This window comes from Lycorma delicatula, chromosome 9, assembly GCF_047948215.1.
Source record: "Lycorma delicatula isolate Av1 chromosome 9, ASM4794821v1, whole genome shotgun sequence".
Classification (NCBI taxonomy): domain Eukaryota; kingdom Metazoa; phylum Arthropoda; class Insecta; order Hemiptera; family Fulgoridae; genus Lycorma; species Lycorma delicatula.
Genome location: NC_134463.1, coordinates 25,212,045 through 25,227,577, shown reverse-complemented (window position 1 = coordinate 25,227,577; position 15,533 = coordinate 25,212,045). Strand labels below are relative to the sequence as shown.

Here is a 15,533-nt window from a genome sequence, read left to right as displayed (position 1 = left end):
AAAAAGAAAAAATCCCAACTTAAAAACAAAAGAGCTTATGATCCACATAAATTAATAAACAATGCCATCTTTGAAGAAACAACAAAAAAAATCAAATTAACTAATAATTTAAAAGAACTGACATCTCAACTGAAAGAAATAGCTGAAGAACTAGCCCCTATAAACCCAAGAAAAAAACACCAATGGTGGAATGAAGAATGTGACAAAGCATTCAAAGACCGACACCGGGCTTGGATCAACCACCAAACCCAGAAAACCGAAGAATCTAACCATGAATTCACCAAACAAAGGAAAAGAACCAAACGACAAGCCCAAAAAAAACTTGATTCAGCAAATAGAAGAAAGTTCCAAGAAAACTAACTCCCGAGACTATTATAAAATTTTTGGTCAGGCTCTTCAAAGATATGAACCACCACTTATGCTGAGAGGAAAAAAACGAAATATGGCCCACACCAATAAAGAAAATGCTGAAATTTTGGCAGAAACCTTCAATAGACTCCTCAACTGTGACGACTCCCCAGAGCTTTTTGAGATTAACACTGAAACTCCAGTTAAAACTTCACCGGTAAATATCAACCCGCCAACAATTCAAGAAGTTCTCGCAGCATTAAATGAAATAAAAAACTACAAAGCAAGCGAAGAAGACCAGCTTTTCGCAGAACTCTGGAAACACTCATCAGTTTATTCAGTCAAAACTTCCCTACATCTATGCCTCGTGAAAATATGGAACGAAGAAAAACTTCCAGAACACTGGACCACAGCCCTCATTCATCCATTACATAACAAAGGGGATAAAACTAATCCGGAAAACTACAGAGGCATATCTCTCCTGGATTGCACATACAAAATCCTGTCGAGAATCATATACAACCGATGCAAAGACCAACTTGAACTGGAACTTGGGGAATACCAAGGGGGATTTAGGCCATGGAGAGGTTGCCCGGAGCAAATAATATCCCTAAAACTTATGATGGACTTATATAAAAGACGGAAAAAAACAACTAATAATCACCTTCGTCAGCTATAAAAGGGCCTATGATTGTATACACCGACCATCCACGCTGAATATTCTGAGAAACTTGGGCCTTCACCCTAAACTCGTAAACATGATAAAATTAACTTTAACCAATACCCAGTAAAGAGTGAAATTCGGAGGTGAACTCTCTCAACCCTTCTACATAAAAATTGGATTGAGGCAAGGAGACGGCCTCTCACCACTCCTTTTTAACTGCGCCCTCGAATTTGTCATGAGAAAATGGTATGAAATAAATCCCAAAAATATAAAAATGGGTACTAAGAAAAACTCCATCGCACTAAATTGCCTAGGATTTGCAGATGACCTCGCTCTTTTAACAAATAATATTCAAGAAGCCAAAACACAAATCATGAGCCTTCAAAACCTAGCACAAAAGATAGGGCTTCATATCTCTTTCGAAAAAACTGAACTAATGGCCATAGATCCTCTGGTAATAGAGCACATTATGGTAAACAATCAGAAAATTAAAATAGTAAAACAATTTAAATAACTAGGGGAAATAATAACTTATAATTTAAATGAAAAAGTGACATGGCAAAACAGGACAAATAAAATGATTAAATCCCAAAAATTAACTTGGTCAACATATAACAAAAAATGCCTTTCTGCTAAAACAAAACTTAAACATTATAAAACTGTAGTACAGCCAGAAGTCACCTACGGAAGCGAGACCCTTTTCAAAATCACTCAGAAAAACCGAATTGAAAAAATTCTGAAAATAGAGAGGAGAATTGTCAGAACGTGTATCAATAAAAAACACCAAAAAGAAGGCCAATGGTGGATTGTGCCAAATGAGGTCGTGTATCGAGAAATAGAGCCTGTTACTGATACTATGCGGAAAAAAAGAATCTCTTTCTTTGGTCATCTCATAAGGACACCGGAAACAAGACTGTCAAGAAATATCATTGAAAAGCTCTGGTTCCAAAAGCTAGAAGTAGGATGGATCAAAGAAATTAGAGAAGATATGAAAGAATTGGGAATTTCCCTGACTGACCTACAGAATAAAACTGGAAAAATTAGAAAGCTAAAAGACAAAAGCATTAGATTTAAACAAAAGACAGACAAACGACAAAATACAACGAAGAGGGTGTTTACGGATGAAGAAAAGAAAGCAAGATCTGAACGGATGAAGAAATACTGGGCAGCTCGGAAGAGTAAAATGCTTTTCTCAGAAAAGATCCAACTAAAATTGACTTAAGTGGTCCCATGTTGGCCGTAAAAGCATAATAATAATAATAATAATAATAATAATAATAAAATATATTAAAGTTTTTAAAATCGCAGAATAAATATAAAATTTTTATCTTAATTTTTAAATGCTTTACTATTTCTTTCCTAAAATAAATTTTCTTCGAAACTGGAGATCTAAGAAACATCAAAGTTATATCGGAAATATAATAATATTAATATTATTAATTCCTTATTTACGTTACAATTAATTTTATATTAAAATAAATTGATTACCCTAAGAAACAATTTTTTTTTCCTAGCATGCGATGGATGATTCTAATCTGTTTTTTAATGCTGAAAACGAATACGAACTCAGAATCATTCTATCACTCTCCATTTTAGAAAAAAAATGTAATTTTAATTAACAGATTTTTTTCATTTTTCAACGTATAGTTAGAATTTTAAATTCTTACATTGTAATGTTTTAACTAATTTTTTACTATTTAACTTTGTTTACATAATCTGCAAGCTGTAAATAAAAAATACTAGACAAAGATTTAAATCATATCATAGTCACACATTATGACATAATTTCTAATACTGGAGAGTGAGCTTTCAATGAACAAGACTAATCATGTCTGTGCAGGTAAAACATGTATTACCTGTGTTGTTTGTATTACACTGGATTTAGGAATAAATTAATTTTGTTCAGTCTTATTGCTGTCTTAAGTTTGTTAACAGTACAGTATCATAATGCCCCGAAATTGCGTAAATAATGTGGATGTCTTTTGGTATGTAATGAGTTTACCGTAAAATCAAATAGAAAAAAACATTACACCTTTAATTAAAATAAGCATATCATTTGTAGTTTCAGTGTAAAATTGGTGATCAGGATAAGACGTGGGCTCCTCATATAGTATGCACCAATCGTACTGTATTTTTAAGAGGATGGCTGCAAGGTACACGGAAGGCTTTGCCATTTGGTGTACCTATGGTTTGGCGTGAACCAAAGGATCAAGTAACCGATTGTTACTTTTATTTAACAAGTGTGTATGAAATTTCTAAAAAATCTAAACATATTTTAAAATATCCTTCACTGCATTCTGCAATCAGGCCTGTACCTCACAGTGAAATTATTTCAGTTCCTGAGCCACCTTTTTCTTTCTTTTTCCTGTTTAGCCTCCGGTAACTACCGTTTAGATAATTCTTCAGAGGATGAATGAGGATGATATGTATGAGTGTAAATGAAGTAGTCTTGTACATTCTCAGTTCGACCGTTCCTGAGATGTGTGGTTAATTGAAACCCAACCACCAAAGAACACCGGTATCCACGATCTAGTATTCAAATCCGTGTAAAAATAACCGGCTTTACTAGGACTTGAACGCTGGAACTCTCGACTTCCAAATCAGCTGATTTGGGAAGACGCGTTCACCACTCGACCAACCCGGTGGGTAGTTCCTGAGCCACCTGTGATTATATTTCCAAACAACGATGAAGAATCATGAAGTACTGAAGAAAAAAAAAATATTTTGAGACTGAATTATCTTCCGATAAGCCACATCTTATATAACAAGGTGAATTAAATGACTTGGTTAGGGATTTACATTTATCAAATAATCAAGCTGAACTGTTAAGATCAAGACTGCAAGGTTGGAATTTACTTTAAAAAATACAAAAATCTCGGGATTTTGAAGCCGACAAAAAGAACTTTCTCAGTACTTTACTGATGAAAATAATTTGGTTTACTGCACAAATACTGATGAGCTTATGTTGCACTTAGGACAAATTCATAAACCTGAGGACTGGCGGCTTTTCATAGATTCGTCCAAGTATAGTTTAAAATTGGTTCTACTACACAACGGTAACAGATATTCTTCGATACCAATCGCTTATGATATTAATTTGAAAGAGACATACGATGTGATGAAAGTCGTTCTTGAAAAAATAAATGATAAAAAACATAGCTGGAACATATGTGCTGATTTGAAAGTTAGAAAGCTATTTTGTTAGGCATGCAATTAGTCTAAGTACATGTGTTTTCTTTGCGAATGGGACAGCCGAGCTAGGGATAAAAATTGTGTTACCAAAGAGTGGAAGAAGAGACAACAACTCCAAATGGGAAAAACATGATCCCTTAGTTGAACTCAAAAAAAATATTTTTATCCCCTCTCCACATCAAGCTAGGACTAATGAAAATTTTATAAAAGCAATGAAGAAGGATAGTCCCAAATTTTTGTATATTAGCCAGAAATTTCCGAATGTAAGAGAAGGAAAAATTAAAGAAGGAATATTTATTGGTCTTCAAATAAGAGAGCTGGTCAAAAATGATCTATTTTTAACTCAATGTTAAATAATGTAGAAAGTGCAGCTTGGGCTACATTTAAAGACGTTTGCAAAAGTTTTCTCGGCAAAAGAATCCGACAATTACCGCGATATTGTTAATCAACTTCTTACTTCATATAGAGCTATGGGATGTAATATGTCTTAGAAAATACATTTCCTCTTTTCATATCTGGATTTTTTCCCGGACAACCTCGGAGACATAAGTGACGAACACGGTGAACGTTTCCACCAAGACATTTTGATGATGGAAATCCGCTAGTAAGGAAAATGGAATGCTAACATGCTACCCGATTACTGCTGGTCATTAATTCAGGATGTGCCTAAGGCTATTTATAAAAGAAACACATCAGCGAAATCATTCTAACACAGGTATGGGCCATGCAAAATGATAAATTTTACAGATTTTAACTATATTTTCACTTAATCTTTTTTGAACCGTCATTTATTTAAAAATAAGGGTGATAGAAATTTTGTATTCATAAATCTGTAATTTACGCAAAAAACCAATTCAAGAAATGGTATCACACTTAGAGAAACATTAAATTTTTTTTTGTCTGTCAGTGTTATTTTTATTTTTAAAATTTATTATAAGAAAGTAAACTCCATTGGAAGATAAAAAAAAAGTGTATATATATATATATAATGGAATATTATAAAAAGTTGCTATGCGTAAGGCGATACCAGCTATAACAAGAAAAAAGTTATATAATACTTGAACGATCCCTTATTGTAAAATATTATCAAAAAATATAAGCTGATATTCAACAAAAGAAATTTTACTTTCTAAGAAAGATTTCTACCGAAGTTCATTTAAACTTATAAACCAGTGTTACATCCAGTCACCAGTAAGAATGTGTCCTACAAATACAGTATTCCCCAAGAACAACCTTTTCTATCAAAACTTTGACGTCCATAAAATGTGATACAACAACAAACCTAAGATGACCCGATACGACTACTGAAGGAAACCAAACCCCACCTTCAAACAAATAACTTTTCCTATTGCTACGTTGCCAAATTAGTTTTTAAGAAATATAACCTAATATTGTGCCTTATTCCATAAAAAGTATGTAAACAAATAAATTAATTTTTTTTTAAATTATTATTCGAATTCTAACTTTCTATTTTTTTATTTCTTTTATTTTTTATACTTTTGAAAAGTAATCAATTATTTATGGTCTACAAATTCCAATTTCCAAATGTTAAATAACAATTTAATGCATTCAATTCATAATGATTTTCATTAGAATTTACAATACCAGAAAATATTACTGCGTGTATCAGTTGGGTGAACTGATAGAATTATCACCTACCTAGAGCAAGACGATATTACACGATTAGGATAACTTCTGTTACTGAAGATACAATACTTTCAATAGTATTTGAGCAATCTTGTTATTCGCACGTATACTGTTTCCTTTGGAGTTTAATTCAACGGCAGTATTTCACAAAAAGAGTTGGCCTGATACATTTTTTCCTGTTTAGCCTCCGGGAATCACCGTCAGGTATTACTTCAGAGGATGAATGAGGATGATATGTCTGAGTAAGTGAAGTGTAGTCTTGTGCAGTCTAAGGACGACAATTTCTGAGATGTGTGGTCAATTGAAACCCAAATACCAAAGAACACCGGTATCCACGATCTAGTATTCAAATCTTTATTAAAGTAACTATCTGTCTTTACTAGGATTTGAACGTTGGAACTCTAGACTTTGAAATCACCTGATTTGCGAAGACGCGTTCACCACTAGACCAACCCGATGGGTCTAGCCTGATACAGGTATACATTAACTATTGTTCTGTAATTAGGCGTCAAGGTTACTATAGACTGTAGTAGTTTGTCAACATTCATTTTTTACTGATTTTCACAAATTGAGCTCTAAATCGAAATCGGATGAATAAAGTGAAAATTAAATTATGTAAAAACTATATTTTCGATACAGTAGATATATACTGAACGTATCAGCATTGAGTATTGCAGTCTACAAGTATCGGTTGTGGATTATTATGGCTTCACAATTTTTTATGATGTCAAATAGACACAACAAGCTCTTTATACTACTTGTTTATGTTAATTACCATCTTACCCGGAATCGAATAATTAAACTGATAGCGTAAGATTTATGCTATAAGTATAATAAATTTATAATACAGTGTAATGCATTTGTACGGTAATCATTTTATATTTATCTAATCCTTTTTATTTGGTTGAATAAAAATTAATTTTTATTAAACTCCATAAATATTGAACTGTAAAGTGTGCAGTTTTATTAATATAATTTATAATTTATTCCAACTACGATCAGAGAAAAGTATTTTGTATATAAAATAGCTTAAGTTAATGATGTTTTTAATTTTGACAATGCTCTATATATTATATTCTTTAATTTCAAAAAATATGAATTCTTATTTAAAGAAGATAAACAGGAAACTCCAATTGTTGTGTTTCCAGTTTAAAAAAATATTTGATCTTTTTGTTTTCACAACCATTCGGATTAAGAACAATGTGTTTTACAGTACTACAAAAAGGTGCTTACGAACTAGATAGAATAAAATGACTAATTATTTTAAACAAGAATAATAAAGGTTTTGTTTGCATAAATAAATCAATAAACAGAATAACAGATGCTTTACTTATTAATTATAAGTAACATTAGAAAAGACCTGCTTTATAAATTTGTTCGTTAAAATCCTACAATTAGGTTAAATTAATACGTAGTAAAAAAATAAACCTTGAAAGTTTATACATTTTTGATACAGTTAAAAAAACTAAAAAAACCTTGAACATATTTTTGTTTGCAATATTATCATTTTTATTGATTTATAAATAATAAAACACAGGAAAATATTTGACGTAGGTTTGCTTAAGTTACTTCAAATATGGGACAATGTAAACAAAAAAAAAGAATAATAATAAAAGAAAAGAAAACCGTGAAATATAAAATAGCAGTATTATTATTATTATTATTATTATTATTATTAAACAATTTATAAAATAATTGTCAATAATTTTTGTAGAATAGTTATTTATTAAACAGTTCTTTCAGTCTAAATGCGTAAAATTGTAACCAATCATATTATTGGCTAAAACCAATTTCATTATAAATTAATATAATTCAAACGCATTCAATAACAATTTGACACAAATTGTGGTAATCAATTTGTTTTTTTGTATAGTCAGACAGTATTGTAAAATTTATAATAAAGTTAAATCATCTTTAAGTTGTTAACATCAAAAGCTAGTTATACATAACCATATTTTTGAAAATTTATGACGATAAATTTTTCAAAGATAATTTCAAAGCGACTTTGATATTTTACTTATTATTAAAAAACAAGCTGTATAAAGAACTTAAAATTTAATCTTCCTATTCATGATTAAAAACGGATAATTGATTTAACCTTACCAGTTGTCTACTAAGAGAAAAATAATAACAATAAATTAATATTTTATATTTTCCAAATGTGTACGTTGCAACCTGTTCAACAAGTAAATAATAAGCAACCTTCCTCCCCAGACCAATGTGATGTGGATGATATGTATGACATGTAAATGAGACATGACTGTACAAAGTGAGACCGACCATTCCTGAGACGTGCGGTTAATTGAACCCCAACCACCAAAGTACGCCGGTATCCACTGTCTACTATTCAAATCCATTTAAAAGCAACCAACTTTTACTAAGATTTGAATAAATTAATGAATGTCATAATTGATTTTTAAAAAGGTTACAGAAAGTTGAAGAAATACGTTTTGCAAAGATCTATCAGTAATAATCTAAAGATACTACCGACGTAAAAGGAGTTAAATACAGTTAAAATATAAATACTTTGCCATGTAATCACCCCTTTTTTAAATTAAAAGTAGTCTTACCCCCGAAATGGGACAAAAACTATTCCCATATGTGTACTGTCTCATTAGAAAAAAAGTAAAAAAGTTTTCATCAATAATTTTTAACAGTGAAAAGTTTCAAAAAATTTTTAAAAGTTCATGTTTTGGAAATATGGGTTGGTTGTTGTAATTATTTTTAAGCATTTTCAAGTATTTTTAAATAAATTTAAATGTTAAATTATGTAAAATTTAAATTAACTCTAACCGAATTCAAGATGAAGCAGTGGTAAGTTTGTGGTTCTAGAGAGAAGACGCTCTTTTTTATTTTGCTCTCTGAGTTACTGTGTTTTTATGTCGTGTTACTGTGAAGTTTTTATACAGTGTTCGGAGTGTACCAGTGAGTGAAAGTGCGTACTATAATTGAGTGTTTGTCGTTTCGTGTGAGAGTGCGTGTACGTAGATTTTTTGATTGTGCATTTTTTCTGGAATTTTTTTCTAAAAAATACAACATTGTACAGGTAGATTTAAGATAATTTAATTTATCTAATGAGATATGGTATATTATTGTTCCGAGACGTTATCTTAGATAAGGAAAGGACTTTAATTTATTTAAATTTATTGATTTCTATAGTCTATGTCTGCAGTTACAATACTCGGCAATGTAGTCTATAGTAGGAAATTAGAAAGGGGACTCGAGCCCAAATCTTTATTAGATTTGGGTACAAATTTAAATCGGGGATTCCTTGCCCCCTTGTGGTCCGATTTGGACTTGGTTTCCACATTTCCTTTCCTCCGGCAAAATTTGTGAGAAGACCAAATCTGGCAGATTTTCCTACTTTTGAAAAATGGGCAAAAGGACTAGGAGCCAGTAACTAGAGGTTGTGCAACTTGCGTTCAGCTCGAGAGGGTCTACAACGAACGAGTCCACAGACGGCGCAAACCGTGAGGAGAAGAGGAAGGAGCGGACGAAGAGGAGTCGCTCTGTGAAGAAAAATCTCACGGAGATAGAGATCGAAAAGGAGGAAGGGCTAGAGGGCACCTCGCAGGGGAGCTTATCAAGTTTGTAAAAGAGCTCCTCAGCGTAAGTGGCACCCTTACGAAACATGCTGAGAAGAGTCACACGGCCAGGGAGCGTAAAGAGCTTGCGGGGGACATAGCGAGAGTAGTGACAGCCTTCCGGGGTTTCGTTGAATCCAACCCCTTTGAGAGCAAGGCTGAGATATGGCTTGTCAAACTTGGGTCGACGCGCAACACAACGAATTGTTGCGCTAAGTAGAGGAGGGTGTAAAAAACGATGACATCGTCATTGTTGTGGCAGCTAAATGGAGGAGGGAGTGGTACCTGAAGACGATTGAACTAATGAGCCCGTTTTTGCCGAGAGAGAAAAAGATTTGGCTGTCATTTTCGACTTGGCTATGCAAAAATGTAGATCCTCGGAGCCCATCTTTAGAGCGACTTCGAGAGTCAAAGATCTTGCAGTGGCGGGACAGTTTAGAGTTGGGTAACTTACAGTTACTTACTTACTTTAGTTTTGGGTCCTACAGGGAGATGACCTAGAGGATTTTGAGAGGAAGATGAAGGTGAGGAAGGAAATATCTTCTATTTGAGGAAGGGTATCGGGGAGATTTTCCTCCAGGTGAAGCAGGATGTAATCTTTGGAGTGGAGGAGTATGATGCGGCTCGTGTTAAGAGAAGATTATTGGAGTACGCGGATCACAGAACGAGCAGAACGACTGGCTTGTACGTGGAGAAAGTAGCCAAGTACAAAGCGAAGAGGGACAGATCGACCAGCGCGGCACTTGCCGAGAAGGCGAAGACACTGGTCGTCAAAGTAGCAGATCAGCAGAAAAAGAAGTTCTTTGGCTTAATTTTTAAGGAGGTCAAGAGAGGAGTGAGCGAAGCTGACTCAGAGATTCTCTCTGTTCGTAAGGGACAGGGGGGATATGTTGATCAGGATCAAGGACGTAGGAGAGGGACCGGAGAAGCTCATCTAAAAGTTTCAGAAAGGTGTCCAAGGGGCAAAGATCGCCCTAAGGAAAAGGGAAAGAACGCAAAGAATTTGTATTATGGACATAGATGCCTTAACTACTAATGAAGTAGTCAGGGCAGTGGTCAAAGTTTTCGAAGTAGAAAAGGAGAGGAGGCAGACCATCAAGCTACAGCTTAATGGTATGCCAAGTTAGTAATCTTACAAATTTTTCAATGAGTTTTAGGAAAACTTCGTAAATACATGAATATGACGCTATAAAAAAATTGTTATAAAAAAAAATCTGATGTGGACACAACGCATGACTTCCTTGTACGCTTACGAAATTCATATTTACACATTTTTTTTTAATGAAAAGTACATAAAATTTTATTTTATTAAAAACGTCTGATATTTTTTCATATATTTTTTGTAGTTATTGTTGAATTATTATTATTTATCATAATTTTTTTTTACAATGGGAGGTTAATAATTATTAAAAAATCAATATATTTAAATAAAAAAATAATAAAAAAAGGAGATGAAGTCCGATTCGAATCGATGTTCCTTCCCCTAAGATCCAAATATTTCATTAATTAAAATTCTATTTGGCTATACCTCGGAACCAATGAAAATAAGTCATCGTTATAATCAAGTCAATAATCAGTTATAAGTTATTGTCAGTTGGTAATCGTTATAAGCCAATTTATCGTTCGTTGAAAGGCTCTCAATGAGAGCTTATTACTGCAGTTAAAAAAAGTCCGAAATCCAATTTTTTTGGATTTTATGCTTTGTGGACACTTTTGGTTCAGTCGATTGCAATCAAAAGGGGAGGTGCACAACGAGTCACGCAAGATACATCTGTACACATACATACGTAACACCGAAACTAGTCAAAATGAATTCAGGGATGGTCAAATGGATATTTCCGTTGAAATTTGGAAACCGAAATTTTTCGCGATCACAATACTTCCTTTACTTCGTACAAGGAAATAATTAATGAAAAGAGTTATTTTTATCTAACTCCGTAGTTTTATATAACAATACGTTCATCAAAATTTAATCTTAGATTTGATTGATTTTGCATATCTTTTGCTTTTAATGGAAAAAAAGGTTTTTTGAAAAAATATCTGGTTTCTCGTCAATATTCTGTTTATTTTTAATCTTATGAAAAAATAAAACCAACAGTAGAGAACTGAGACAAGTTTGCATAAAAAAGCTTCCAAACAGCTGTGTCTACGAGCAAAATTAAGAAATTATGAATAAATTATTAATTCATCCATTTAGTTTTACAGCATAGGAGAAGGTGTAGTACCCAGTTTCCAAGCTACTCATAGCTTGTAAACTATATAGCTAATCACAGTGCGATTTTGGTGCTCATAGTAAAATTCGCTAGCGCCTTTAGTTTTGCTATTAGAAAAAAGTTGCCGGGAGTTTTTTTATACAATTTTTTTTGGCTATCTATTGGTGCTTTTTATTTTTACATGTAATAAAAATTAAGCCGCTATTGAAGAAAAACTAAAAATTTGTCCTTAATTTTTAAATCAATAGATTAAACAGTTAATCGCTCATGTCCGCTAGGGCACAGTTTTATTCTACATATTTTTCCGAACCCATTCTAATAATTTATTTGCTGTAGCGAAGTTTTTCGAGGTTAAGGTGTTTTTGAGTCTTCGTTTATTTAGATCTCTGGCGTTATTAAGCGTATTGATACATGCAAAACTAGGAGAAAGTCAGATAGAATTTTGAGTAAGATTTTCTTTCCTTCAGAAGTAAAATAAATAAAAAGTAAATAAGATTTAAGTACAAACTAATAGAATAAAAATGAATTTTTATGAATAATAGCGTTCAAAATAAAGCGTCTCATATATTAAATAACAAAAAATAATTTGAATGGACTTTAATAAGATATTAATGTTTAAAACATTGAAATGGCCGCCACTCTGAATTTTTTTTTTAACATGGCACGATATTTATTTTGTACAGAACGTCAGATTAAATATTAAAAAAATCTGATTTTTATCAGAATACATCAATGCGATCTTGAGATATGAATTTATATTTAAAACCATAAAAATGTATACAGAAGGAAAATGAAATATTTTCCGACATTTGTTTACATCATTATTTTGAATAAATTCTGGAAATTATACATTCACGTTACATCTTATATACTGTAAGAACCAAGAGAAAAAACTAAACTACTACTGTACAATAATCAACAAATGTAAAAGGTAAAAATTTTCCACCGATGAAGTTTTGATGTATAGAAGAGACTAAGAGTTTTATGTTAATGTTTAAGCTTTTACTAATACTTACCTTAATTTTATTATAAATTGATATAACGACGAAACGAAATTCCGTAATATACAGAATGAGAATTACTTCGTAGTGACTGATTAGAGTTAAACTGATCCAAAAATTTTATTTTTAATAATATATAATACCTCGAGATCGCACGGTGCTGGAATTCTTCCATTGAGATCTGTATACAGTCTTGCATGTTCTTGATGTAACTGTTGAAACCTTCTTTGAAATTGCTGATGTACAGCGTCGCTGCTGACAACATGTTGCTTTTTTACATTCCGCCGTGCCTGACGCGAGGCTAACGACGCACCACCGGCGGCCGCGTACATCGCCCTCCCATCCGACTAACCCTTCCTTTACTTTTTTCTCCTCTTCTTCTTCTTTTTCTTTTTTATTTTTATCAAAATTTTCTTTTTCCTTTTTTTTTTCTTTTTCTTTTTTACTGTATCTTTTTGAGCACAATCAAGGCCTTCTTTCTTTCTTCCCTGAATAGACATCGTTGTAGATAAAATCTGTGAACAAAGAAAAAAAAAGGTTTACGTTAAAAAAAAGATATATATATATATATACGTATTAAAGAAATTCATTATAATACAGTTTACAATATATGAACAATCATCGGGGGTATTACGTATAGTAGTATATAATCCCACGTAGGAAGGAGAAGGTGAAGCAAAAAAATAATAAAAGTTAATTCGGTAATAAAAAGGGAAATCCCCCATACCGCAGAACAAAGTTCTCTTAATATGGACTCCAGATTAGAGATGAATATAATTAGCTATCTGTTAATCCCTTTCAAACAGAGTAAAAATCATAAAGACCATTTAGTTTTTTTTATAATAAAAAAAACTTTAATTCTCAGTAGAATTTTTTTTACCACCTACCTACCTTCTGAAGAAATTTCGTAAAAAATAATACTATTATTTTCGTATGATTTCTTTTAAACAAACTGCAATTATGTTAGAATTATAGCACGGGTTACCGATTACATCAAAAATAAATAACTTAAAATAAATAACATTTTTTTTTAATGTACCATTATAAAAATACACCGTTCTACGCAAGGAGAAAAAAGGAGAGAAATAATTTAGGACCTAGTGACAATGATAACGTTGGTCCATAATTAATGTTAAAAACATTTACTTACCAACCAATCATACAGTAAAGCCTAGATAGAATATTTCACGGAATTAACAACTTGAAAATAAGAGAGTTTAAGATAAATTTGAAAACAATATTTCACTTAAAAACGATTTACAAAAGATTTTACTTTAAACGGCTTAAAATTTAAAAGGCTCTGGTTTTTTTACCCTCCAGGATCACCATTAGGTATTGTTTCAGAGGATGAGGTTAAAGGACAATCTTATAGCGTGTGAAAATGCTATGCCTGACCGGGATTCAATTCCAGGACCTCCGGATGAAAGTTCCAGACGCAACCGTTCGGCCAAGGAGGCTGGTAAAAATAGCCGGCAAAATTTAAATAGCTATTTCAAACAAATTTTAAGATAGAGTTTTATTTTTAATTAGAGCAAAGATTAAAACAAAAACGATAATTTTTTTTTAAATAAAAAACGGCTGAAACTGTTTTTAATTAACCGGTTTCTATATATTCTTGAACGGAATATGTAAGGGATCTTCTCTCTGCATTTAGAGTTAATAGAATTGTAGGCAGAGTTTATTTGCCATGTCGCTGGAACTTATTATTATAATTTTTACATAATTATTATAATTTACCAGAAAAGTTACAAAACAATGAAATTATCAGTCGGTTTTTGAAGATGCTGGCTGTTAAGGAGGCGGTAATCACAGAAATTTATAATTTCTTATTAATCAAGCCATTGTTCTACACTGGATAATCGAAATTTCTAAAACAAGTTACGACATTAAAAGCACTATTTTTTCATTGCTTTTCAGAATTATTATACGGAGTGTTCCGGACGTATTCCCCGAATTTTGGGTACTGATTCAATTTTTTAATCCTCAATATCTTTGACGATGTCATTTTCACAATTTTTTTATTTTGTATAATAATAATAATAAATAAAATTATTATTATATAATTTTTTAATTATTTTGAAAATAAGACACTATCTTAGATTTGTCAATTTTAATTAAATTAGGCTACCCGTTCCTGAGAAATAATTTTTTTGTTGAAGATTACAAAATGGCGTCCAGAAGGAAAACAAAGAAAAATAGGACTTATGATGATATGAACGTTTTTGCTCATTTTGGTGTCCTGAATCAGTACCTGAAGTTTGGGGAATACATCCCGGAAAATTCTGTATATATCATACTTTAATTTTCCGTAATTCATTACAGCGTTTTGCAGGTCCATTAAACTCCAATGCCAAATTTTCCAAACATAGAGAGCTGAACATATCGATTTTAAGGGATAATTAATTCTCTCTGAGGCTCTTTATACGGAAAAATTTAGAAATATTGCGATATTCAAATATTTTCATTTTCAAAAACATATTCTACTTTCGGGCTAGTAGTTATAAGGAGAAGGTTCCTTAGAGAACCTAAGTAAGTAGGTTATAAGTAGAGGAAAACTTTTCCTTAGGATTAATGAAATAACATTTTTTTTTTAAATTTTAAATATTTTACCAGAATAATTTTATATTTTCTGAAGCAGGGTGACTGACTTTTTGATGTTATCGAACTGATCTGTTTTTATTAATTTTAAACAAAAGAACATTGGTTTAAAATACGAAACTTCAACCACAATAGTTTTGTTATTTGTAAAAGGAAATAAGAAACTTCGCGAAACGAAACAAATGATTTTTTCTCCCTTCATTACGAAATATAATTTTAACTAATATGTTCTAATTTTTAAATTAATTTTAATCACCTTAAAATAAACTCATAGAAAGTATTATTC

At 31.8% G+C, this 15,533-nt stretch overlaps 1 protein-coding gene across 2 annotated transcripts in view; it reads right to left on the bottom strand.

Moving 5' to 3' along the window:
• LOC142329687 (uncharacterized) overlaps positions 1-15,533 on the bottom strand; it is a 564,803-nt gene that overhangs the window by 104,007 nt on the left and 445,263 nt on the right. For both annotated transcript variants that reach the window (XM_075374386.1, XM_075374387.1), the window contains exon 2: positions 12,793-13,164. In XM_075374386.1, the coding sequence (XP_075230501.1) occupies positions 12,793-12,981 (189 nt within the window). In that variant the 5' untranslated portion in view covers positions 12,982-13,164. The remainder of the gene's footprint in view (positions 1-12,792; positions 13,165-15,533) is intronic.